This window comes from Ictalurus punctatus, chromosome 19, assembly GCF_001660625.3.
Source record: "Ictalurus punctatus breed USDA103 chromosome 19, Coco_2.0, whole genome shotgun sequence".
Classification (NCBI taxonomy): domain Eukaryota; kingdom Metazoa; phylum Chordata; class Actinopteri; order Siluriformes; family Ictaluridae; genus Ictalurus; species Ictalurus punctatus.
The window spans coordinates 3,965,494-3,990,801 of NC_030434.2; the positions used below are offsets into that span (position 1 = coordinate 3,965,494).

The 25,308-nt window shown below is 43.8% G+C and overlaps 1 protein-coding gene across 1 annotated transcript; it reads right to left on the reverse strand.

Moving 5' to 3' along the window:
- Positions 1-4,301: 4,301 nt before the first annotated feature.
- tnpo3 (transportin 3) lies at positions 4,302-24,466 on the reverse strand. The gene is made up of 23 exons (XM_017494673.3): positions 24,219-24,466; positions 17,364-17,564; positions 17,138-17,211; positions 14,035-14,191; positions 12,421-12,564; positions 12,160-12,335; positions 11,892-12,030; positions 11,660-11,806; positions 11,209-11,316; positions 10,810-10,901; positions 10,569-10,708; positions 9,711-9,902; positions 8,754-8,845; positions 8,291-8,367; positions 7,985-8,045; positions 7,644-7,784; positions 7,218-7,334; positions 6,883-6,977; positions 6,356-6,512; positions 6,065-6,232; positions 5,602-5,714; positions 5,415-5,506; positions 4,302-5,314 (listed from the first exon to the last, which is right to left on the reverse strand). Exons 1-22 carry the CDS (start codon positions 24,339-24,341, stop codon positions 5,446-5,448), a joined length of 2,775 nt encoding a protein of 924 aa, XP_017350162.1. The 5' UTR covers positions 24,342-24,466; the 3' UTR covers positions 4,302-5,314; positions 5,415-5,445.
- Between the last annotated feature and the right edge of the window lie 842 nt (positions 24,467-25,308).

Sequence of the window (25,308 nt, forward strand, 5' to 3'; positions counted from 1 at the left end):
TGACCCGTCCTGCTCTCCGGACCTGTCTGATCCATCCTGATGCCCAAATTCTGATTGGAGTTCTCATCATCTAAAAATCACTCGCTGCTGATTAGGACGGCCCCACATGGTGCAGCCTAAAGATCAGTGAGATTACTGTGGATGGTCCCACAAAGAAACCATGATGATGGCAATTGCTACAAACAGTTTTACTATGATGGCTTAGGAGTGCACTCGCTATGAACAGTTTAGCACTCAAGTCTCAGTCATTTAACAAAACTTCAACAAAATACAATTCATGTTAAACTAACGCATTCAGAAATGCCTCTGATGCTTATATTCATAAGTTACTCACAAGTTCCTGGTTACACAATTGCACTTTTGACAATATAGTACAGTTACAGAAGGGAAATTATTTACAATTGCACAATCTGGTGTCACCCAGATGAGCATGGATTCTCTTTTGAGTCTGACGAGGTTGTGAAGATAGGTCAAACATCCTATGACTAGCTCACAAAAGCATGTTTCACATACTATGCAGATTATCAGATAAATATGCGTGGCAAAGGCGAACATTTCCTGAGGATGTTTTGTTTAGAACAAACCAAAAGAATGAGTGGAAAAAGGGCTCATTGTTCATTAGATATGGACCTAAAAATATATGCTTGCCCTATAGTGCCACCACAAGGCCGATTGGGCCTATCTTGCTTGTCTTTCAAGGTTTCAGTGGAGAAGGAGAAAAAACAACATGGTTCCAGCACCTCTGTGCATAGACCCCTAATTATAAAGCTGAATATAAATCAGACAATACCGTTGTGCATTGTGCAGAAACTAATAATAAAAACATTATAAAATTCTATAAGAATACTGTTGCACATTGCTTTGTGTTGCACAAGTTACGATTAATAAAAGACGCCATCAATTGTATAAAAGTTTTACACTTCACCGTTTTGCAATCGCTTGTAATAAAACATAACAGAAATCCGATAGCAATAGGGTTACACACTGCTTTGCAAATGTGAGTGGGCGGGGCTAAATGGCACAAAAGCCTTCACTGGACACATCAACATGAGAAATGCTTATTATTAAGTGCAAAACCATGAATAGCGACCCCCTGTGGGAAATCTGAGTCACCACACTTAGAGGACGCTCACCCATCAAAACGAGTTTTGTTTAATAGCTGAACATTCTGGCTTCAGGAAACATACCTCAAGCAAATTAAATTATTTTCATTAATGCCGGATTTTTTTTCCAGATCAAGTAGAAGAAAAAATTATGGAATCATCATCAACACCACCATAACTAGTACTTTGTTGCCCCCCCCCCCCGCACCCCTTGAAGCATGGACTTATATTCAACAATGTTCTCCATCAAGCTGGTTCCAACTCCCTGGAATAGTAGTGGACAGATCAGCTTAGCAGGACCAACTGAAAATTTATGGTGGAAATGTAAAAAAATCGGTCAATGACGGTGGGATTGATGTCTGGACTGTTTGTTGGCATTGAGAAGAAAAGCTTTGCATCATCTTCCTCCTAAACAATGACGTCATCACCAGTAAACCTTTTTTTCTATCGATGGAATGAGAAAAGGGTCCAAAATTTCAGTGTACACCTGTGCATGAGGTCTCAGGAGACTGTTTTACCAGACATGCAACTCCACATCATAAATGAGTGGGGAAATGTGCTTGTTTTCTCCAGACAGGCATCTTTATATGTTTCATTAGAACACCACCAGATAGAAGTTTCAGCATCATCTCCTTGGCCAGTGCAGATTCGTGATTCATCCCTGAACATCACTTTCTTCCAATCCTCCACACTCCACGACTGCTCCTCTTTAACCCACTGTAACCTGGTTTTCATTCGGCTTTTCTATACGCAAAGCCCATTCCATTCAGACCATTTCTTACAGTTCTGTCACGAACAGACTCCTGCTTCCACCCATTTGTTTTGTTGTGCATTTTTCTATCTTCCTGACGCTCTGACGTCTTCCTCGTCGACCCGTATGTTTTCCTTTTATAACCTTCCCATTTTGTTTATACTTGCACCAAAATTTAGACACAGCGGACTGGGAACAACCGACATCTTTTGCCACACTCCGTGTCGGACTTCCTTCTCGAGGGAGTTTTACAATCCTTTCCACTGTTTCAACGGACGACTTTCTTGTTGGGGCCATGCTTCCTTTGAAAAAGTCCAAACGCAAGCAGTCTCTTAACTGCATTTGCATTTTTTAGACTTGTGCTGGTACTTGTTTTAGAAAAACAAATTACAAGGGGATTCCATTTTTCCCCTCTACTTGATTTGGAAATAAATATGCCATTAATGAAAATAATTTTATTTGTTTGAGGTATATTCAGTGAAGCCAAAATGTCCGGCTGTTAAACAAAAAGTGTTCTGCGTCATATCTGCGATTTGTTTATTTGCTACGAAGTAAAAAAGCCGCGTGGACATCCTCCGAGTGTGGCGATTCCATGATGTTTTCCAGGGGTTGTACTAGTGGGTCTCTACCTACCCCATTCATTGCTGACCCTATCAAATGCCTACTGAAAGATAAATGGCCAATGGTGGTCATGTGATTTAAGCAACAAGGTCATCAATCAGAAGACAGATACAAATTTGTAGAATACCAGATTACAACAGGAGAAGACCACATCAGCTCCCTCTCCTGTCAGCTAAGAATGGGGCAGCTCAAGACTGGAAACAGACCAAGATTTTTTTTGTTTTTTTACATTAATGTGGACTCTACAACTGTGCAGTGAAAACATTGGAAACCCCTGAAAAACCAAACAGGCTGCTGGGAAAAAAGTCATTTTCATATAAAACGTGTGTTATACAAATTAAATAAATTTGCAGGAAATACCATTATTTAACTCTTCTAATTCCCAAAAAGACGTCCTGACTTTTCTGGCAAGCTTTATATCTGGTGTCTAGTGTGACACAGTGAGCAAGTAAGTAAGCTAATGCTTCTAACCAACAAGTCAAGAGCTGATGTTTATAGTGGACACCACTGCCATCTACACTGCTTGGCCAAAAGTATGCCACCTGACCATCACAGCCACATGTGTTTCTTCCCCAAAATGTATGGAATGTGTTCGTACACTGTAACATTATAATCCCCCTTCACTGGAACTAAGAGGCCCAGACCTGTTCCAGCATGATACTGTCCCTGTACACAAAGCGATCTCCATGACGACACGATGTGTTAAGGGTGGAAGAGCTCGAGTGTCCCGCACAGACCCTTGACCTCAACCCCACTGAACACCTCTGGGATGACCTGGAGCCTCCTCGACATACCAACATCACGAATGCTCTTGCAGCTGAATGAACACAAATCCCCAACAGCCATCAGGGACTAACTCTGGAACGGGATGTTCAACAAGCACAGATGTGCGTGAGACGGTCAGGTGTCCAAAAACATTTGGCCATGCAATGTAATTGATCAGACTTGCTTATTAATGATGTAAATATGCATATAAAATAAAACATGAATACTTACAGTTCCACTGAAAATGATTAAAATAGCATGCTTGTACCTTACCGTCGAACAGAGGTATTTAAACTGAGGTGCGGGTGAAATGGAAAATACAACATAAACACACAAATAACCACGCAGAACTCCACACCAACAGCAAACAAGCCTAGTCCTCTTTCTTACAATTTACAAATGTATACGCCTGAAATACCCTTAAATATACAACTCAAAATCATTTGACCTTGCTGTGACCTTAACCCTGTTCCAAAAACCCCCTAATCAGTTCCTCTACTGGTCACAACGATAACTCCATATAGAGAATACAAACCACTCTTTCTTGAGATACTGTGCTGCTGATGATCTCAGGCAGACGGACGGACGGATTGAGGGATGGACAGAAGGAATGGCAATAAAAACAACCCAGAGAGCCGAGCATGAGCCTTTGCGTAACATCTCTGTATAAAACAGGGAGGATGCTATTAAAGAAGAAAAACACGTTCAGTCACATGACACTGTAATGACCGTCATCTCCTTCCTCCTGACCTGTCTAATCTATCTTTACACTCCACTCCTGCTAGGCTCTGGTTCTTCTCACGGTTTCTTCCTCACGTTGCCGTCATCATTAGGGATCCAAACCTACATCTCAATTTATCTTTAAAGCAACAATGTCTATTGTTAATGTCGTAGAAATATACCTGAAATGAACTGAATTAACCATCAGAGATCAAAACATCGAATAATAAATGTTCTTCCTTAAGGATTTTAAGTTTGCTTAAAGCATCTTAATGCTTTAATTCCTAATGTGGCTTTGTTTTTAAAAACAAAACAACACAACAAACCCAAAACATCAGACATGACTCTCCTGATAGAGCTTTAATTTCTCCTTATTGTCGAGTGCACATTACATGAATGTAAACTTACCACACCTGAATAATGGCCATTGTTTCAGAAATTACACCAGCGGAGACAACTATGGAGGAGGCTTGTACTGCTGACAGATCTGGGACAGAACTCGGATACCCATTCGGAGGGAAACACTTGTCGTGAGTGGTCAGCAGACGTCGTGCGCAGGTATACGCGCCTGAACAAGCTGCTCTGTTAAAATTAAATCGGGTCAAACAGGTTCGGACAGGGAGAAAAGGAGAGAAACGCTAAAGGGGTAGAATTCCGTACGGAGGTTGAAATGATTCTCATACAAGGTCTTTCCTCACGGCCAATTTGATTTTATTGTTCATGAGATGGCTACACATTGCCGATGGGTTGTGCTTCTCGCTATGCCCAAAAAGTGTGGAAGAACAAAACGTATATATTTCTGTTAATCCAATCGGTCACTCATTCACGATGGTAAAAGTCCGCCAATGTTAAAAAGATCGTTCGAATCTCCCAGTATTCCCCTTCCACCGACATATGTCCGCGAGTATCCACATTTTTCATTTTATGATAGTGTGACAGCAAACAAGCTGATTCATAAAGACACGTCCATGAAAATAAATCTCTCCATTTCTGTTTAAAAAATGTCTAAAGTCTATTTTTTTTTTCTACAATGCGTTATGAGTTGCAACCAGGCACATTCTTGTTTTATTATTTTTTTGTTTTGTTTTGGCTGAATATGGGTGTACACTTTCTTGCGCTCTTTAACAAGATTACTTGTTGTAGCTATAGCAGCAGTGTGCTTAGCAAGCGAGCAAAGGAAGGGAATGGACTTTTTTTTCGCTCCCTGAAAGCATTTCCTTTCACTCCGAAGCTGCACTGTGTCGCACTGGCTCTCCGTGGTGCTTAGTCCCAAGAATCTCTTTAATTTTTCAACAAGCAGCCAATTTAGAGCCTCTCTGTCGTCATTTTGATGTTTACAAACGCAAGATTTGACCTGAAAAGGGAGAAAAATGAGAATTTTAACACGAACACTTTTAAAAAATAAACACCGTACATGCGGTTATTATAATAAAAAGGGTTCGGCTTTCTCGTACCTGTCTCTGAAGCACAGGCTTGTGTACCCAGCTATCGGTAAAGCCTGGTGAACTCCCTCACTGCCCAGCACACCTGCTTACACTCCTCCGCACTGAACATAAACAAGAAAGAAGGTAGTTCAGTTAAAACCTTTATTCAGCACATGAACCAGCAAGCATGACACGGGTGGCTAGGGATTAAACTCACCTCGTGATCTGTTTGTGGAAGTCTGTTAGCTGCTTGTGAGTGACTGTTACAGCTCCTCCGGACATCTCCTTGGGAAGGCCTTTTAGTGCCACCTCTAACCAGCGGCAAAATACCTGGACAAGGACAGAAAGAGTCGTGGAGTCAAGTTTAGGCCTGCTCAGGGCTCTACAGTGAGGGATTTCTGTTTGTGTGAAAGGGAATAATAGAGGACTCAGTCATTATCAGTAACCATGCTATACACCAAATGGCCAAAACACAAGACGCATATGTGGAAGAATATGGGTGATGAACACTACTTCTGAGTAATTTGTTAATATAACGACACGTAATGACTGTGATGGAGGGGACCTTTTTTATTTGAATGTAACCTTTATTACAAAAGCTTGGATTTCTAGTTTAATATAGACCAAGTGGCGCTTTAAATCGATGAGAAAGATGATTTTTTTCCTTTGAAGAGCCTTACCGGTCGGTCAAACACCATGATCTCCCAGAGCACTTCAGCCACGTCAGGCAGTGTGTATGAAGGCAGGCAGAAACAGCAGGTGTGTATCAGCTGTGTTACTAGCTGTTGCCCGTGCTGCTGCATGGCCTGAGCGATCAGACGTTTCCGCACCTCAAAGTCGTCCTCGTGCTAAGAGTGGAGGACAGAGAGGACATTATTTAAAGTAAAACAAAAGGGGGATGCTTTAAAAGTAGTCTTTTCCATTCAACAACAGGCTCGACATTTTCCATCCGACTTTTGTCGTACACTTACGTCGTTGGAGACCCCCGTGTGAATGAGGTCTCTGACAAACTTCATGACACTGCAGTTGGCGTCTCGGTGGTCCAGCGTCGTGGCCGCGATGGCGCACTGGATGATGTGGACAATGATACTGCTGCTTAGCAATGTGACGGGGCTGCGCTGGATAAACCTGAGAAGAGAAGAAACAAAGACTGAAAATATGCACCTTCATACTGCGAAAGAACAATGATAGCAATATTCGAGCCTTTTTCATGTTCATTACTAATAAAACTGTCTCACTGGTGGTGTATAAACCATACGTCACTCACAATGAATATCGTTTTAAACACACAATATTTGGGGGTCAATCCGTGCTATTGAATTTTCCTACTTTAAATTTTTTTTTTTTTTTTTTTTTAAACATAACCCAACAACTGCTGAACTATGTTTTTAAATCTCTGACACTGCAATAAACTTGGCGCTAATGATCCCTTGTTCTAAACTTATAGAAAGGTGGATCGGATGTAAACGTTTACAGAACAGTTGCACACGATGAGTACCTCGTAGCGAGTCTGAACAGATCGTCGACGGTGTCGGGGTGGTTGCGGAGGCCGTTGGGCTGCTCCAGCAACTGAAACGTGGGCATGCAGAGAGCCTGTGGAAGACACAATGACAAATATATTACCAGTTAAGCCTTTACAATGACTCTCAATCAGAACCGGACGATAACGTGTAGTCACGCTGTCCGCTGACATTAAACCAACAAAACACATGCACTCATTAACGCAGTTTAACGTAAGGGCGATTTTGGCGAGGTCGTCACACTTGAAGCATTCATAGTTGTGTGTTGTTCCTGCCGACAGAGTTTTGTATGCGTGTGAGGTGTGTGTAGCACCTGTAGCATGTCCAGCAGGCCTTGTCTACAGCCCTCCTCCATGCCATACTCATCCACCAGGATGCTGCCCAAGTACAGGAAGCATGAGTGTGGGTACACCTGGTACACACTCACCATCTGAAACAGCACAGAGCTGTGTCAAACACAAAAACATTCTTACTCAACACAAAGACGGTTCTGAACTCTCACCCAACACAAACATGAATACAGCCTGTGCACAAGTCAAGCTGCTGACCTGACCTTTCTCGAGGGCACACTGTAGAACACGTTGTTGTTGTTTTATCTGTATATGTGTGGTTTCAGTTTACTGATCCACGTTATGAACAGTCTAGACAGCTGTTTGACCACTAATCAGTACGCCACTTATCTGAACACGTGTACATGACATACAGGGGCGCGGAACACCCAGAACACAGACACACAGACCTGTGTGACGAGGGGCTGTAGCAGCGCAGCCGAGCCTTTGCCCACGCAGCGCACGGCGAACCTCAGGCAGCGGCAGCAGCGCTCCACAATGCGGTTATCTGCCTGGTGTGCGTTTAACGTTTCTGACAACACTGGCCAGATCTGAAGGTAGACATCAAAATAATAATAAAAAAAAATCAATTATACCTTATTCTAAAATTACCAGGGGTCTATATGAAGAACAAATTCTGCCAAAACAAAATTGAATTTTTGAGGATATAGTTATTTTTACTTTGGCAGAACTGGTCCTCCACAAGAAATACACAGCGTGTGTGTACATGTGTGCGAGTGTGTGTTTTTACCTCCTGGATGACTTTTTGACAAGGGTGCATTTGTCCATTCTCTACAAAAGGATTTGTGTGTCTAAACAGCAGGAAACGAGTGGAGACAAAAGAAACAGTATGTTGAGATTAACCTGTAGAGTAATTCAGGATAGGGTGATAAAAAATGATCTGTATTAAACTGCACCCTGTTCATAAACATGTTCAAAAAACATACAGCGCGGTCATAAAATAAAAACATCGTCAGAGAACTACAGTGGATAGCTGATGGTAGGAGTGGCTGTGTGTGTGTGTGTGTGTGTGTGTGTGTGTGTGCTGAGGACGTACCTGAAGATTACTGCCAGTCTATCTAGCCATACTGTAGGGTCTGATGATTTTCCATTACTGGACTCCTGAGACAGCAGCTAAAGACATACACACACACAAATGATCAGATGAACTTTATTGATCCTGAAGAAATTCTTGTACGTTCGTGTTAAAAAGAAAAGGCCATAATATTAGTTTAAAACAGTACTGAGTAAACAGTGAGCAGCATTTAGGTTTTAGAAACCCCCTCCCTGTAGAAAGGGGACGAGGAGGAATACTGCCCAGTTCGTCCAGGTGAGTAAAGATTCCTCTGTGTAATTTGACCGTCACTTTATTAAAAGCCAATAATAGTGATGGTGAAATGAGAGATGGAGAGAGAGAAAGAATAATCACTGGGAAAAAACCCTGTGTCATCAAAGTGGAACGGTAAAACTTTAACTGGTTAACTTGTGAAGTTTTCACATGCTGACACCCACACACCCACCTTCTTCAGGGCCATGACCTGAACAGAGCACAAATCACTCAGACACTCTGCTATCTTCTCCAGCGGAAGCCGTGCCAGCACCAGCGCTGTGCCTGAGAGAAAGCAGAAAAAACACTCACATCATCTACGGTCAGCGCTATTAACAGCCCTTCACTGCTTAATAAGTAAATAAAAAAGAACTCCAACGAGGATGGTATCCTAAACGTATAGATCAGTGTTCCCAGCCTGGTCTTCAGAGGCTACATTTTTCTCCCTCCCTAACCTATCTCCAGAGCTGAGCCATCAAGCACAGTGAACCTGTGGGTGGCCTGAGGACATTTATGACTGGGTTCTGGGAAAAAATGTTGCCACTGCTTTAATGGTCTTTTTAAGCTTTCAAATCTAAACAGGTATCGACAGGCATGGTAGTTTGCTCAGGGATGGGCCCTCTGAGGCACAGAGGTGCTGCCGGGGACCTTAATGTCACGCTAATGTCTAGCTAATCATACTGAGCATGGCTATAACCTGCTAGTAGCATGGCGTGACAAGTATTCACCCAGTTTGATTCACCCAGCTTGATCAATGAGGCCCAATGTCCACAAACTTCCGTGTGTGTGTGTATACAAAATTTTATATGTGTGTGTGTGTGTGTGTGTATATGTGTGTGTATATATATATATATATATATATATATATATATATATATTTATATATAGAGAGAGAGAAAGAAACAGAGAGAGAGAAAGAGAGAGAGCGAGAAAGAGAGAGAGCGAGAAAGAGAGAGAGAGAGAAAGAGAGAGTGAGAGAGAGAGAGAGAAAGAGAGAGAGAGAGTGAGAGAAAGAGAGAGAGAGTGAGAGAGAGAAGCAGGCAGACTGACAGATGAGCGAGGTCCAAAGATAAGGAAAAAAATATTCCTGTGCTGCATAAGCATCCATGATTTAAAAAACCTCCATAAGCAATAAAAGTGGTGGTAATACCTTTGAGCAGGCCAATGGCAGCATCTGTGTTCAGAGCGAAGGAGTCCAGCGAGCGTGCGATGTGTAGCAGGCCTTGGAAGTGCTGGGCCATGTGTTCCCGGCACACCGAGCACATGTTGTGAATGGCCTTTGCTGCCACCGAGGCCAACGGCTTCTCCCGCAGCCCCTTCATTAGGTAGTCTAGCACAGGATCTGTGTCCCATCCACACACAATCACAGGAAAAATAATAATAATTCTGATTAGAATGATATACTATATCAGATCCACAGCATCATGAATTCTGCTAAACACCAGGACATTTCAGCCCCAAACACAGCTGCCTCTGCCACGGTGTTCAGACTCTGCCATAGATCTTATCATCGAGACTGTGAGCCAAACATACTTCAAATCAACAGCGTTACAGAAAACTCATCAATCCCAGTCTCTGGATTGGATCCTGGGGAGAACCTGTGGTTTGAATTAAAGAGGAAAGTCCACATGCATGAACCTAAAAAGATCCAAAGAGCTTAAAATGTTCTGCAAGTGGACTAAGAGCTGACCAAAGCCCTCTGTGAGTGTCTTGTAAGACTTTACAGGAAGAGACTCAGGGCTGGTATTGCATCCAGGGTGTTATCTCCAGCACATGCACTGAAGTATGAGGTCGAGTACCTATGGTGAAGTAGGATGCACTGATGAGCTTGTGGAAGTATAAAACAGGACTACTACTACTAGGTGTGTGCAGCTATCACATTTCCAAGGAGAGCCATATCTAGAAAAAAAGTGTGTATGTTGATCGATCTCCTTTTCCGCACATGAACCCAGCTAGTCTCCGCTGTAGTCTGGAAATATTGCTGCTTTTTTGTAGTGACTGTGCTTACCTAAGAAGCGAGGGTTGCGGTCCATCACCTCACTCATCTCTCCCACCAACTCGATGCTGGTGTAGCGCACAGCGATGTGCACCGTCTGAGGAAGGAGCACCACCTGTTCCAGCACTTCTGTCAGAGTGGGGTTGTTCTCCCTGTGCACAAACGTCAGGGGGTTCAGTGTTCCACTTTAAGCAAGAAAGATGTTACGTAAATATGTAAAGAACCACGGGTCCACATTGGAAAGCGCACTCACGGGTCCACACTCTTGGCAATAGAAGCCATTAAGAACAGCACAGCCTCGGTCACTTCCCAGGGTGGGTTTCCTTCTTTCAGAGTAGAGTACAGCTAGTGCACGCACACACAAACACACACACACACACACACACACACACACACACACAGGTTGTGGTTTTAGAATTGCAGGATTTAGTTTATTGAGTGACGAGATTTAAACTGAACGGCTAAGCACAATGTTGATATTAGCAAGCTGTTTGGAAGTAACGAAAGAAAGACATGTATCGTGAAGCGCCTACACCGCTGGCGTGTACCGTGCATTTCCGCTGCTTCTTATACAAACAGAACCGTTTTCCATACTCAGTAGTGTGAGTGTACGACTACACGCGCCTCAGTAAGAACAGAAAAAAGCTACTACCTGTGAGAAACACTCCATTGAGCCGACAAGGAAAATAACATCCTTGACGAGATCTGAAACCCTCAGCCTGAACTCTCCAAAGTCATCCGTGTCTTCGGGGATTCCTTCCTATTAGACAGAGGTGTGATTAAATAGACAGGCAGACAGACAGAAGGGCTGTAAGGTCAAGGAGTATCTCGACTCAATGTGTCAAATTTAACAACTGTGTTACCAATTTTCAACTTCTATACACGAACGAATACCCTCGGATGACAACAGAAGCACGATTTCAATGCGTAGTCATTTTCCCCTCCGACAACCGCAAGTTATTGTTGCTAAAGGTGGTTCTACATGGTACCGTATTAAGAGTGTGTACTGATGTTGGTTTACTATTCCGGGTGGAAAAAAAAACACTACACAGAGAGCAGTGTTAAGAAGAAAGGTGCGGTTTGTAGCGGTGGACGGCGCTCACATGGTCTGGATCCAGCTGGCAGTGACGTGCCAGGCTGTGCAGTAGTCTCTGGATATAGGGCTTGAAGACACCGTGCAGTGCTGGATCGTTCGTCTTGTATAGGTGCTCCCCGAGTCGGTACCAGAAGTTGAAGGAGATTTCCACCACCTTGTTAGCAAATGAGACGTATACAGTATATACTCGCAATCGGGACGCTTGTGGAAATCCTACTAGGAAAAAAGGCAACACTAACCTCATACTGAGGATGTCCAGCGCAAATGAGCAGCAGCTCCAAGGTGCGCAAATCACCCATGCCGTGTCCCGGGCTCCTGACAGTGATTTCCATGAATGTCTCGCACAGCTCAGTGAAAATCCGGCAGTAATTCAGCACCCTGTACGTGTTTGTGTAAAAGAGAGATTACACGGAAATTTTACATGCTACACAGGCACACTCCAAAGCGCATCAATTTCATGAACGAACGGTATGCATGGAGCACGATGCATGCTGTGTGTTGCTTTACTTATCAAGGTCCTCTCGGGCCACGGCCATGTGGTAAGCCGTTTCTAGTGTCAGAACGCCCTGGAACAGCTGCATGGCGAGAGCCACGTGCGTGTCTACGTTCTCGATGGCGTACAGGGCCGAACAAACGCAGTCGGACGCGGCTTCGTGCAAGTTAGTGGGGGATTCGTCCCTTTGCTGAGAGGAGAGAGGAGAGGCACAAATATTAGCTTCAAAAACAGCACCAGAAATGAAATGAAGCCATCGGATCTGCAGCACTTACTAGCACTTGGAATAGAACCACCAACAGCTGATTAGTTGCCATGAAGTTGCTGTCCAGCACACCCAGGTTAAACCAACTGCCTAAGCAGCGGAACACTTTAATAAGCATCTTCTCGTCACTCCCAGACTTCTCCAGGCATGTCATCTGGTTACAAAGAAAGGATAAATATTTGCACCACCGTTTTTCATGCAGCAGCAAACACTAAAGCTGAAAAAAAGTGTCAAGGTTTTTTTTTTTTTTTTTTTTTTTAAATAAATGTCAACTTAGCAGCTTCTGGTATTTTGTTCCAGTATTTCGATGGCTACAACCCAAAACGTACGAAGACGACTTCTACATAATTTCTCAGAGAAAAGCCTGTAAGAGTGCGGTGAGTTGTCATTACATCGTGTACTCTGAAACATTATAGCACTCTGGCAACATCAATTACAAGTGTATAAATCAAATCTCTCTGTTAAACAAAGAAAGGGTCAGAAAGGGTCTTCTTATTGAAGTAATCACCGCTAACACTGCTGAGCCACACAATATACAGGTGCATCTCAAAAAATTTGAATATCATGGAAAAGTACATTTTTTCCTGTAATTTTGTTCAAAAAGTGGAACTTTCATATAGTCTAGATTCATTACACATAGAGAGAAATATTTCTAGCCTTTTTTGTTTTAATCTCGATGATCACGGCTTACAGCTCATGGAAATCAAACATCCAGTATCTCAATATTGGAATAAAGAATTTATAATACAGAGATGTCGACCAGAGAAGACTCTAATCAGATAATTAACTCAGAACACCTGTGAAGGTTTCCTGAGTCTTTAATCTCTCAGTCTGGGTCAGCACACACACAATCACGGGGAAGATGGAAGTGAATGCTGCATTTCATTTGGAAATCAAGGTCCCAGAGTCTGGAGGAAGAGTGGAGAGGAACAGAATCCAAGCTGCTGTGTGAAATTTCCACAGTCAGTGATGATTTGGGGTGTCGTGTCATCTGGTGTTGGTCCAGTGTGTTTTCTCAAGTCGAGAGTCGATGCAGCGTCTACCAGGAGATTTTAGATACTTCATGCTTCATCTGCTGACGAGCTTTATGGAGATGCTGATTTCCTTTTCCAGCAGGACTCGGCACCTGCCCACAGTGCCAAAACTTCTAGTAACTGGTTTACTGACCGTGGTGTTACTGTGCTCGATCGTCCAGCCGACTCGTCTGACCCGAACCCCATAGAGAGTCTACGAGAAACACCAGATCCGACAATACAGACGAGCTGAAGTCCGCTATCAAAGCGACCTGGGCTTCCAGAACACCTCAGCAGCGCCACAGGCTGATCGCCTCCTTGCCACGCCGCACCGACGCAGTAATTCGTACAAAAGGATTAAAACCCTGACCGAGCATCAGCGCATAAATGAACATACTTTATCAGGTCGACATTTCTGTATTAAATTCGTTATTCTAATATTTTGGGCTACTGGATTTTTGATTTCCATGAGCTGTAATCCTTAACCATCGAGATGATTCAATTACATTTTGGAATTAAATAATGGGGAAAATGAACTTTTCCAGGATGTTCAAATTTTTGAGATGCGCCTGTAATGAAAGACGACTCGTGAGAAAAGGGGCGAGGCTCACCAGCAGAGTGACCACAGTGGTGGAATAGTAAGCGAGGTCCTCTATGATCTCCGTCCGCCGGTTAGCACCTATCCTCAGAGACCGGCTGTGAACTTCCTCCGGCAGCACTGTGAGGATTTCAATCAGAAAAGGCATTGAAGTCACATCATTACTGTACCTGAGGAGAGGAGAAAAGAGGAGAAAACAAGGGATCATTTCACCTATTTAACACATTTATAGACTTGCATCATGCCACCTCACTCGGTGGTATCTACCCATCTCAAACTGGAATTGGACTACTGGGTAATGATCAAACAAACATTTTAGTCATCATTTATTTTATGCAAAAATGTTACCGTGTACTGCATCACAGACGTGTGCAATACCAGCGTTCAATAAATTAGGAATCGATTGTAATTGCACTGTTTGAACACTAGAGGTCCCAATCTAATCTGCACAACACCGAGTTAAAACACAGTCCTCTCCTGCTTGACGCACTTATTGCAACCAAATATACAGCTATTTACTTTAAGACTATCTGTAACCATTACTTTTGCTCATATAAACACTGGGTCTTCTGCCACCTAAGGTGTCAAGTTGTTTGAAAGATCTAGATGTAAATCTCAAACCCAAATATCTTCATTGTATAGCATTTACACAAAAGACCTTGCCTTTCCGTTCCAATACTTTTGGAAGGGACGGTATAGAGCGTGCACAGGTCACATGATCGTGCTAATGAGTACTTCAGTAGCTTTCAAACACCTCTGTGATATACAGTGGCAGTGGACACAAGCACAGTAAAATCCACAGTGTTGAATCAACGTCAGTGCTTAATCATGTCCAGTTGGACACAAATGAACACTGAAAGAGCTAATTGCCCATCTGAGGTGTTGAATTAACACAGGCACGTTCTGTTTTCCTCCACTCAGGTCAGAGGGATCATTGGGATTGTTTGCCGGGAGTTTCTCACCCGTGTTGGTGTTTAAACGATTTAAAGCGTTTATTTTGCGCTTTTATCAATAGTCGTTTTCTTCAGTCGTATTTTTCACTTGCCCATTCTGTCGCGTTTTGGTTTTCACAAAGAAAGCTTTCGGGCTTTCTTTTTCCAGCTAAAGACAGCAAGCGGAGACCATCCACATCTGATCTGCCCAAAATCCTCCACCAAGGTACACGTAATATCCAACATGGCAAACATTCAGCTAGTTCAGTGTGTCGAGTGCAGAACGTTTAAGCCGTTCCTACTCCGTCATTAGTAACAGCTTTATTAATTATTTATTATATTAGTTAGCTCTCTGAAGGAGAAGGTCACAGCATTGGCAGAGCACATGCGGATGCTAGAGAGGGTTAACGAGAGCAACGTTATCGTTATCTCTGGTATTTTTTACGTTCACTTCTCATCCTTAGTCAGCAAACTAACAACAACAGTATCATCAGCAAAATCTTTAAATGAACCCACCTGTGTGTTTGCTCACACAGCCATTAGTATATGAAATGTAGAACAGGGACGAGAGACCACATCCAGTGGACGCAGTAAGAGTGTCTGAAAAGGTGCTGTTTACTACGACTTTAAAAAATCTAACAACCACCCCACTATCTGAAATTCTACTTTAAACTCCGAAAACCATTTCTTTATTAAAACGTGAGACTGGACAGTGTTAACAGCTGAAGAAAAATCTACAAGGATCAATGTAACGTGGGTTTTACTCCCAGGCATCCTCAACTCCCCTTCTGGCCTGGTAAGCAGACTGCAGCGGATCTAATCGAGTCGGAGTTTTCAGTAAAAGTTCATCCCTGACAGATTTCTCCAAACATTCCATCACCAATGATGTCAGCGCAACAGCTCTAAAATCATTTACACCTGTAGGATGACTCGTCTTCCCTACAGGCACGACCATGGCCTCTGTCCACCATTCAGATGTTTATTTTTTAAAAGCTTGTTGAACATCCTGCTGATTAAAAATCTGTACACTCCATATTACACGCAGTCTCAGTCCTAAGCGCGTTCATTTCACTCGGAAAAGCCTCCACATCAAATCTAGTATAAAAAGTACTCAATTCTTGTGCCAACTCTAGATCAGACTGACAACCAACCAGTGTGATGGGGCCATTACTTTTACTCTTAGATCCAGTTACAGTATGTATACTCTCCCAGGCAGAGCCAAGTCTATTCCTTCTAATATCCCCCTCTACTTTCTCCTTATACCTATTTTTGGCCCTCCTAATTTCACACAGTGTTTTTGCAAATCATGCTTCCCTTCCGAGACACCTACATTAAATACCTTATTTCCTTCAATCATCAGGGACTTTGCAGATTTAGTTATCCAAGGTTTAGTGTTAGCAAACGTTCGTAAAGTTTCTTGAGGGATAACCGTATCCTCGTCTGTTAATTCATTAAGATCAGAACACGAGTTTTCAAAAACCTCCCGGTTTGAGCGATCAAAACAGCCTTGCAAAGCTAAAGCCGAATCTGCAGACCAGTTCCTGAGAGATTTGTTTACATCCTTATACTTTTATTATTTTATACACAGGAATGAAAAAAACAACAAAACAGTGTTACGGTCAGACAGTCCCACAAGTCCCTATAACACAAGTCCAAAGTCCTGTTAAATCATGTTGCACAGATAACATACTGTGGAAAAGATCGCAGCGTGCTTTAAAGAGCGCAGGATAAAATGAGGGGCGTCGGGGGAAACCTCATGCACTGTAGAAACCATACGTTCAACAGTCTCCTTCACTTTACCTCGGTTGCTTTAGGGTGAACTTACACCACCGTGACAACACTGTGATTCTGGAGGTAAGTAAAATGGCCGTAGTGATACAGGAAGCAGCTCAATATATCTTGCGTACACAAGGTTTCTCTTACGATTACTGAATCGCATCGCTTTTTATCCACGTATAAACAAATCTCCTTTGACCCCGCAGAATTCAATCAAGCGACTGCATACTTGGAGTCAGATAACGTAGCTACACGTAAAGATGTTATCCCTTGTTATCAGTGAGTATCAAGGGTTACCCCCCATGTATGCAGCCTAACTGTCACAACAGAACGGCATTTTCCGAGGTTCTTCAACACTAGTCAATGTTCAACTGTCTGATCAAATCTTTATTAACAGAGGATTCTTACTTTTCTATGAGGGTGTGAACACAGCCTTTCCATGACGCCATCTGCAGTGCAAGATCAGCAATTGCCAGGGCGAGCTTGGGGGACACACAAAAATAACATTTTTTTAAAAACACATATTGGATAGTTTAGCAATGCTTAAAACAGTGCTATGAATACAGACTCCACCCATAACTCTGCTCTTTTCAGTCGACTGGTACGGGTTGGGCCGGCGAGATGAGCAGCTTACCTGTGTGATGATGATGGGCGAGAGGTCTCTGAGGTTCTGAATGTGGGAGAGCAGAGAGTCACGCAGGGCAAGGTGTGTCTCCTGGGGAAGCTCATAGAAGGATGTCTGAATTTTCATTTTCATGGTTTGCGCTGCAAAGTAACACGACTCGACGTCCTGCTTCATCTGTAAGAGCTGATCCGAGATCTCCCAGGCATACATCTGTACGGGCAAAACAAAGCGCATCGATTAAAGGTTAAATGCTTTTCTGGCTTTATGGCAACACCTTCGGTAGCTTTACAAGCTTGTGAACTACATTTGAACTCCTTCAGTTTGTTTCTTAGTCTTCAACTGACGTACTGATTTACCATGGGAGAGGTGTTTACACTGTCACCGACCCCAGAAGCAGGGGAGTGAATTATATCGTAATAGCAATGGAACACTGGGTCAATTAAACAAACATAGCACTTCACGATTATCTCGATCATATTATTACTCTAAAATGGTGTATGTAAAATCCATCCATCCATCCTCAAACGCTTATCTGTTAATCGGGTCACAGGGCAGCAGCTCCAGCAGGGGACCCCAAACTACCCTTCCCGAGCCACATTAACCAGCTCTGACTGGGGGATCCAGAGGCGTTCCCAGGACAGTGTGGAGATATAATCTCTCCACCTGGTCCTGGGTCTTCCCCGAGGTCTCCTACAGCTGGACGTGCCTGGAACACCTCTCTAGGGAGACGTCCAGGGGGCATCCTTACCAGGTGCCCGAACCACCTCAACTGGCTCCTTTCAACGCAAAGGAGCAGCGACCCTACTCTGAGTTCCTCTCGGATAACCGAGCTTCTCACCCAATCTCTAAAGGAGAAGCCAGCCACCCTAATGACAAAACCCATTTCAGCCGCTTGTACCCGCGATCTAGTTCTCTCGGTCGCTACCCAGCCTTCATGACCATAGGTGAGGGTAGGAATGAAAACTGCCCGGTAGATCGAGAGCTTTGCCTTCCGGCTCAGCTTTCTTTTCGTCACAACGGTGCGGTAAAGCGATCGCGATATAAAAAGCGATCGTGTATATAAAATGATTTTTAAAATTGTAGTTGCAATTTCATTCATGGTCAGGTGAAGAAAAGGCTGCAGTTAGCAGTTAGAGTTCAGTTTCGATCCGGTGGTTGGAGTAAAAGGAGAGCTGATGCTAATTACGTTGGTACTTTGGTAGCCCTCGGGTCATCTCTTAACATACAAGTGAACCTTGCAGAGGTCAGAAACGTCATGAGTCTCGGTTGATGAGGCAGAGAGCACGCAGACAGATGATGAAGTGCTGACGGGTTCTCTTTGTGCATATGGTTCAGATGGGAAGCTTTTAAACCACGTGGTAGCCCAACTGGGTGTGGCCCATGTGCATCGTAGTGATAGTGGCATTGATGGCGGCTCTGACAGAATAGGTACGATCTGCACATAGTTTCCTATCTGCCAGGACGGTGGTAAAAAGGTTTGAGCACAGTTACCAGTATTGTCCAGGATCTACCAGAGGCCCTATGGGCAAACTGCAGTGGATGCAGATGAGGACTTGCGTCCCTTTTCAAAAACGATAACACCACATGCTTAAAGGATTTCATGAGCGGGCGACTGAGCAGCAATCGTTTGGATAACTGGAAAGCTCGTTGATGTTTTAAAGTCGTTTGGCTCTGTACATGTTTCCAAGGAATGGTTGAATATGGTGGTGACAACACGGGTCACTTGGTTGGTGCAGCATTTCAGCTTTCCTGGTGATACTCCTGAAGCTTTCCTGACATTTTGTTTTTGCAGATTTAGTAGACCTGGTCCTCAGTGTTGAAACTGACAGACGTGAGGGGACCCCACAGCCTAGAGGATCTGGCGTCTGGCTGTGGTGTGAAGTGGTTGGATAGCTTTCAATTTCGGGATATAGCTTGGGAGCATCTGCATCATTATATGATCCGATTGCTATGGCGGGCACGAGAGAGAGCATGAAGGCTGCTTTAATTGTGGTGCAGAAAACGGCCCGGTGTTCGGTCCGCCCTTGTAAAACAACTGACCAGCTGCATGTACTTTGGCGGCTGGTTTCTAAGATTACAGTTGTTGAAGTCCCCTCGGATGAATTTAGGAATGGAGTGCTAGTTTAGGAATGGATATCAAGTCTCTATATTTAGCACCGCAGTTGACAGTAGGCTCTCTGCTTCCTGGTAGAAAATGAACACCTCCCAGAATGATGGCTGAAACCCATGGGGGGGGTTGGGGAGGACCAGAAAGCCTCGCAAATAATAAATAAATATTTGAGCAAGCAGAACGTCGTGAGAACAGTCACGGGGCAAGAAGTGAGTCGCGATCAGAGCAACGAAGCAGCCGGTAACCAGGCAGCTCCACAGTGGTGTAATTAATCCACAGTTTCACAGAAACTTTCCTGAAGTCACTTTTTCAGTGTTCCAGTAAACCTTCCAACTATTAAAGCCCCTGTCGAGTTATTAGCCTTTTATTGTCAACTATCACTTCTGTGATGAATATATAATCAACCGCATACAAAGAATAACGTTAGCCAGTGGTTTATGTGCATTATAGATAAATCAAGTCCCTGATGCAAGAAGCATACAGGCCAAATCACTGCAGGGTGTTCCGCTGAAACTCACCTGAACACCACCCTGCAGCGAGGGGGAGAAAACACGAGACTCTAAAAACTCACTTCGCCCTAACTGTCGCACAATTTATCTCTCGCTTATTGAAAGAAGCCATTCCTCTCAGATCTGGAGACGGATCTTTGACGCTTTGGGGGTAATTTGTGGCGAGGAGAGCATGTGAATTTGGGAGGTTTAACCAAATATTAATTGCCCACTGGAATCAGCCATTTGAAAGGCAATGCTTTGTAGATATCGCTCATCAATAATAAAAATATACTATTCTCAGTATGGTATTCGGTCAATCACATGCATCAGAGCTAGCCAGACAAAAGTGTAAGCCTAGCCAAGCCCATACCTACAAGGATCATGGGAGTGCAAGAATGACTCGTTTAAAAAAATGCACTTAAATGTTATACTCAGTGGACGCTGTATGTTTTGGGTCGTCGTCATGCTGAAAGTGAACCGTAAAGCCCAGTCTGACGTTGTGTGAGTCTCAACAGGTTCTTCTTCAAGGACCTCTCTGTCTCACTGCATTCATTCTTCACTCAATTCGGCAGTCCCCGATTTTGACAGATGTAGCACTTGGAGTTCAGTCCGAAGTGTTATATTTGTGCCTCATCAGTCCTGAGAGCCCTTTAAGTGCCTTTTCCACAGAAGTGACTTCCACTCAGAAGAGGTCCAGCCACTATACCGTAAAGGCCAGGTTGATGGAGTATTTCTGAGACGGGTATCCTTATGGCAGGTTCTCACATCTCTGCAGAGCACGTCTGAAGCTCCGTCAGAGCAGCCATTGGGTTCTTGGCCACCTTCCTGACCAAGGCCTTTCGAGCCCGGTTACCGAGTTCGACCAGACGCTGGTTCCAAAATTCCAAGGCCCACAGTGCTCCGGTTTTATCACCGTGCCGAGATCTATTTCTAATCGACACTATTAGATCAAGAGGTCTGAGGAGAGTTCTTTGGACTGCATGGTTTGGTTTTGGTCTGATGTGCACTGTGAATTACGGCGTGTTATGAACCCGAAGCCATGAGTCTGTCCTATGGAATCTAATTCACACAAGAATGTCCAATCAATTGCATTTTCTTCAGGTGGACTCCAGTCAGGTTTTAGAGACATCTCAAGATAATCAAATCAAACAGGACGCACCATTTTGGACAGCAATGGTGTGAATATACATCTAAATGACCGATTTTGGTTTGGGATTTTCCTAAAAACTTGTTTTCGCTTGGTCATTGTGGATTACTGGGTGTAAATGAATGATTAAAAAAAATAAACCCAATTTAAATGTAATCTATAGCAATTAGAAATGTGCACAAACTGAAGGGGTCTGAATACTTTGCAAACCCTCAACCGTCTGTAGTTTGTAGACAGGCCAAGACGCATGCCTCCAAACTCTCAACGTGTGCTCGTCTATGGTGCCAGCGAGGGACACTAAGAATAACCTGGCTACCTTCTTGTGCACGCGCGAACGCATGCCGAGACTGGACGGTGCAGTATTTTCAATATAAAGTGCATCAATACAGCCTTCCTTCCCTGGAACATTGTCACGGAAACTGGTTACTCTCACTCAGATCAGATTCCCCATAGAGAAGCACAAGCTCTATACCTTTCAAAGCAAGCGGTTTCTAAACACTCAAACTCCACATCGTTCCACTATTGCTCTTGTACAGTGTGCGTCTGTACTCATCTTCCTCGTCTGTCCGAGCATGCTGTCATTTTATTTTGAACCGACAAAAATAAACCCTGAACCTTCGCAGTGTCACGCCTTAACACCCCCCGGACACTGTTTACGACCCACTGCCTCATTTGACTGAAGACTACACAACACCTACACTTGCTGTGCTGCCGAATCAGACAAAGATTACACAGAATTGCGTCGACTGATACAAAACGTTCATCTGAAATCATGATGCGGTACTTTTTCATTTCTCTCAGAGCTTCCCCTCCGGACGATTTAATCTTCGACGGACAACCGCATTTTTAAATATCAATATAAAAGCTCACTGTTTGGGAACAACACACAAGAAGTACATAAAGGCCCCGTGTCCTCAGTGAACATTTAGCACATATTAAACACTGAGCCTCACAGTTATTTAAAACAGATTCAAATCAGTAACAGGAACTGTTTTCTGTTTCACAGTCGGAGCACACCGTGACGCAAACTGATCAGACACGGGGATGCTATTCACCCATTTAAATGCTATCGGTCTGATTATTAACTGACCATTGGGCAGCTGGTACATACAGCTACTGCTGTTCAATTCATCAATGAGTCGGATTATCCTCCAAACATATTAAATCCAAAACGATTATTTAAAAATGTTTCTTTGCGGAATTTCAATCAGATAATGCAACTACACAACTCGTAATTAAACAGCATCAATAACTACAGTACAACGTTACGGACAATCGTTGCACAGCATCAGAATATTTTCAAGCGCATATGTCAAGAGACACCCAAAGCAGCGCAAGGTGACTATATTCTGTACATTTTTACTGGTCGCAAAGCAAGACAAAGAGCACCTTAAAGCCTCCACCAGCAGCACCTCTGTCAGGTTGCCTATAGAGAGAAACTACAGTCCACGCCAAACTAGGCATCAACCCGACCAGCCTGCTGTTTCATGAGGCTCAGAGTGTGAGAACAGCACTTCCTCGGAGGAAGAATAATTCAACAGTGAATCAGAGGATAGTGGTTCTGATACCAGCAGCACTAGTGGCCCCTGAGGTACACAATAAACAAGGTAAAGGGACACAACACATTGAATGCAGCTAATAGCAATAAACTATTAAACATCTAAGAGAAATGGGTCTTGATTTCTTAAATCGCCTGCATCAGAAAAAGACCCCAGGTGTACTCTCTACACCCGAATGATGCCACTGCAAAACCAAACCCAGTGTCTGACGTCAGGTCAGATCGCAGGCCGACAGTACTGACAGACGACGGAAGGTTTTCAATGGACGGATTAGCCAAAAATGTCACACGGATCACTAAGCGAACGCAGGCTGAGCGGACTTGTGTGAGCGGTGTGCATTAAACTGAAGATTCTGGGGCAGGGCCTCACCTAGTGCCTGCAATGTAATACGGGAGAAAGGGTAAACGGTCAGCGCTCGAGCATGAACTTGACCTTCTCGACGGTGATTTACAACAGTCCGCTCCAGCGCCTACAGCCACACACACACACACACACACACACACACCTCTAAACCACCCAGAAGAGCGCTCACGGGCTGTCTCTGTCTCAGCAACAAATATCACCCTGGCGCTTTAAACTGAATTCGGTTCAGGATTTCAGGATGGAAACGCTGGACTGTGCTGTGTTCAGGACCGCAGGTTACACGGGGCTCAGGGGAAGTTCAGCCACCCAACCCCACAGAAAAGAAATAACTTCCTGTATAGACCACACCCACTTCTGGTCCAAAACAGACACAAATACTCCGCGCACCGAACAGATACACGCACTGAGTTACACATCACACCTGTTGAAATATATACAGGATGTGACGTCACCTTTCCCACCCCTATTTATTGTTAAATGCCAGGTTTTTACACGGTATTAATGAGCGTGTGCTCTTTGTGCAGTAAGCCCGTCACTAGGGGGCGTGTTCCGGTTCTCCTGCCCGGAGGCGGTGTGCAGTGAAACGGCGGCATTCGTTCCTAAACACTGTTTCCGTATAAACAGCTACAGTGCGGTGACAGCGAGAAAAACGGCCCCCAAACACACACACACACCTGTTCAACTTTTCCAAATCTCCGAGATAAACATGACATCATTTCATTTCCTGAGTTCTTCCTTTAATAACAACACGCGCTTGTTTCCGCGAGTGAATAAAATATGTTGCAATGCTAGCGTGCTCATTAGCATACCGCTAGCCGTGCAGTGTTGATCTCCATCGAACCACACTGCTTTCTCTTTCCCTCTCCTCTCCTCTCCCCTCCTCTCTCTGAGCGAACCCAGGCCGTGTGTGACACAAAATACTTTCTAAAAACAAGAAAAGTCCACCGTGTGTGTAAACACAGCAGGTCTGCGCTCGGCTTAGCCTGGCTGAGACACTCGGTTTCACACAGCTCAGGATGTTGTGGGGGAAAAACACACACAATCCCAAATTAAACATACAGTGCACTACATACTGCGGAAGTAAGAATCCCATGTCCTAAAGAGTAATACACGGGGTAATAGTCATTTATCATTGAACACAGGGGTGCAGAGGCCCGTGTCACAATTCACCCAAGTTTTCCATTTTTAGCGTACCGATCTCTGCAGCTCCCCGAGCCACACCGAAGCTCGCTCCTTCCCAGTCGGATTCGGGTCGTGATACAGCGCCTGTACAGCCTGATAAACAAGAGCCAGGGAGGGTTTCCCACCTTCCATCATCTCCGCGGTGTCTGCCTAAACTATCTTTATCAGTAGAAATAACAATACAGGCCTCGTTCTCCTTACAGATTGAGCGCCATCTCAAACAGACGCAGAGAAAACCCGTGTGTTCCACAAACTCATCCGGGTAGAAACCAGCGCCTCGGAACTGCAGTTCCGGACAGTTTTTTTTTTTTTTTTTTAAATGAATAGTTATTTATTATTTTTTATTACTTTTACCCCCTTTGTTCATACTGGGCATGTCAAAGATGTGCTTAGTTATAGTTATATTAGTAACATGCACGTCGTCTTTCTTTGATTATCTATAAACGGGGTATTTAAGTAAATATTGTGGATATAGTAAAAAGTAAGTGAAGTGTGTGTGTGTGTATGTTGCATTCGACTGAGAGGTATTGTAACCCCCCCGTGTCAAGTGAAAAGGAAAGACCCCCACTCCAAATTCGGGAACTGGGGATGGTCTCCTCAGCACAGAGTGACGTCAGTCCAATATGGCCGCTCACAGCTTCGACACAGCAGCATCTCTCTTACCTTCAAATGAGTTAAACAGTGTATACAAGCATTTACATTAGATACATCAACATATAGACATATTTGCTTGTTCAACCTATAACACTGACTCTACTGTTCACTGTTGTGACATGATAAATATACATCACTCATCACGGATAGCTTGTTGCTAATAAAAGATGAACACGGAGGCATTAAGCTTAGTACACAAGGCATTTCAGACAAAAGCACTTCTGAGGTTGTAGAACGTTAATAATCTTTGAAATATATGAGATATTTGAAATGTTGTTAAACATTTCATTCATTCTATGGGGTTCCACAGTTCTGAGAGTGAAGATGAGCTGGTTATTTGAGGCCGTAGGAGTGGAACCTGATGATGTGGTCTTCTGCTGTTTTAGCCCAACCTGAAGATTCAATGTTTTGTGCATGATGAGATGCTTTTCTGCTCACCACAGTTGTA

Bases quoted from the DNA above. Each gene is read 5' to 3' on its own strand.
- tnpo3 (XM_017494673.3), bottom strand. From the start codon at position 24,341: ATGATGGAAGGTGGGAAACCCTCCCTGGCTCTTGTTTATCAGGCTGTA. The intron at 17,565-24,218 runs GTACGCTAAAAA...TTGCCCGTACAG, and splicing joins TCGGGGAGCTGCAGAGATCG to ATGTATGCCTGGGAGATCTC. The intron at 8,368-8,753 runs GTGGGTGTGTGG...GTATGTCTTTAG, and splicing joins AGGTCATGGCCCTGAAGAAG to CTGCTGTCTCAGGAGTCCAG.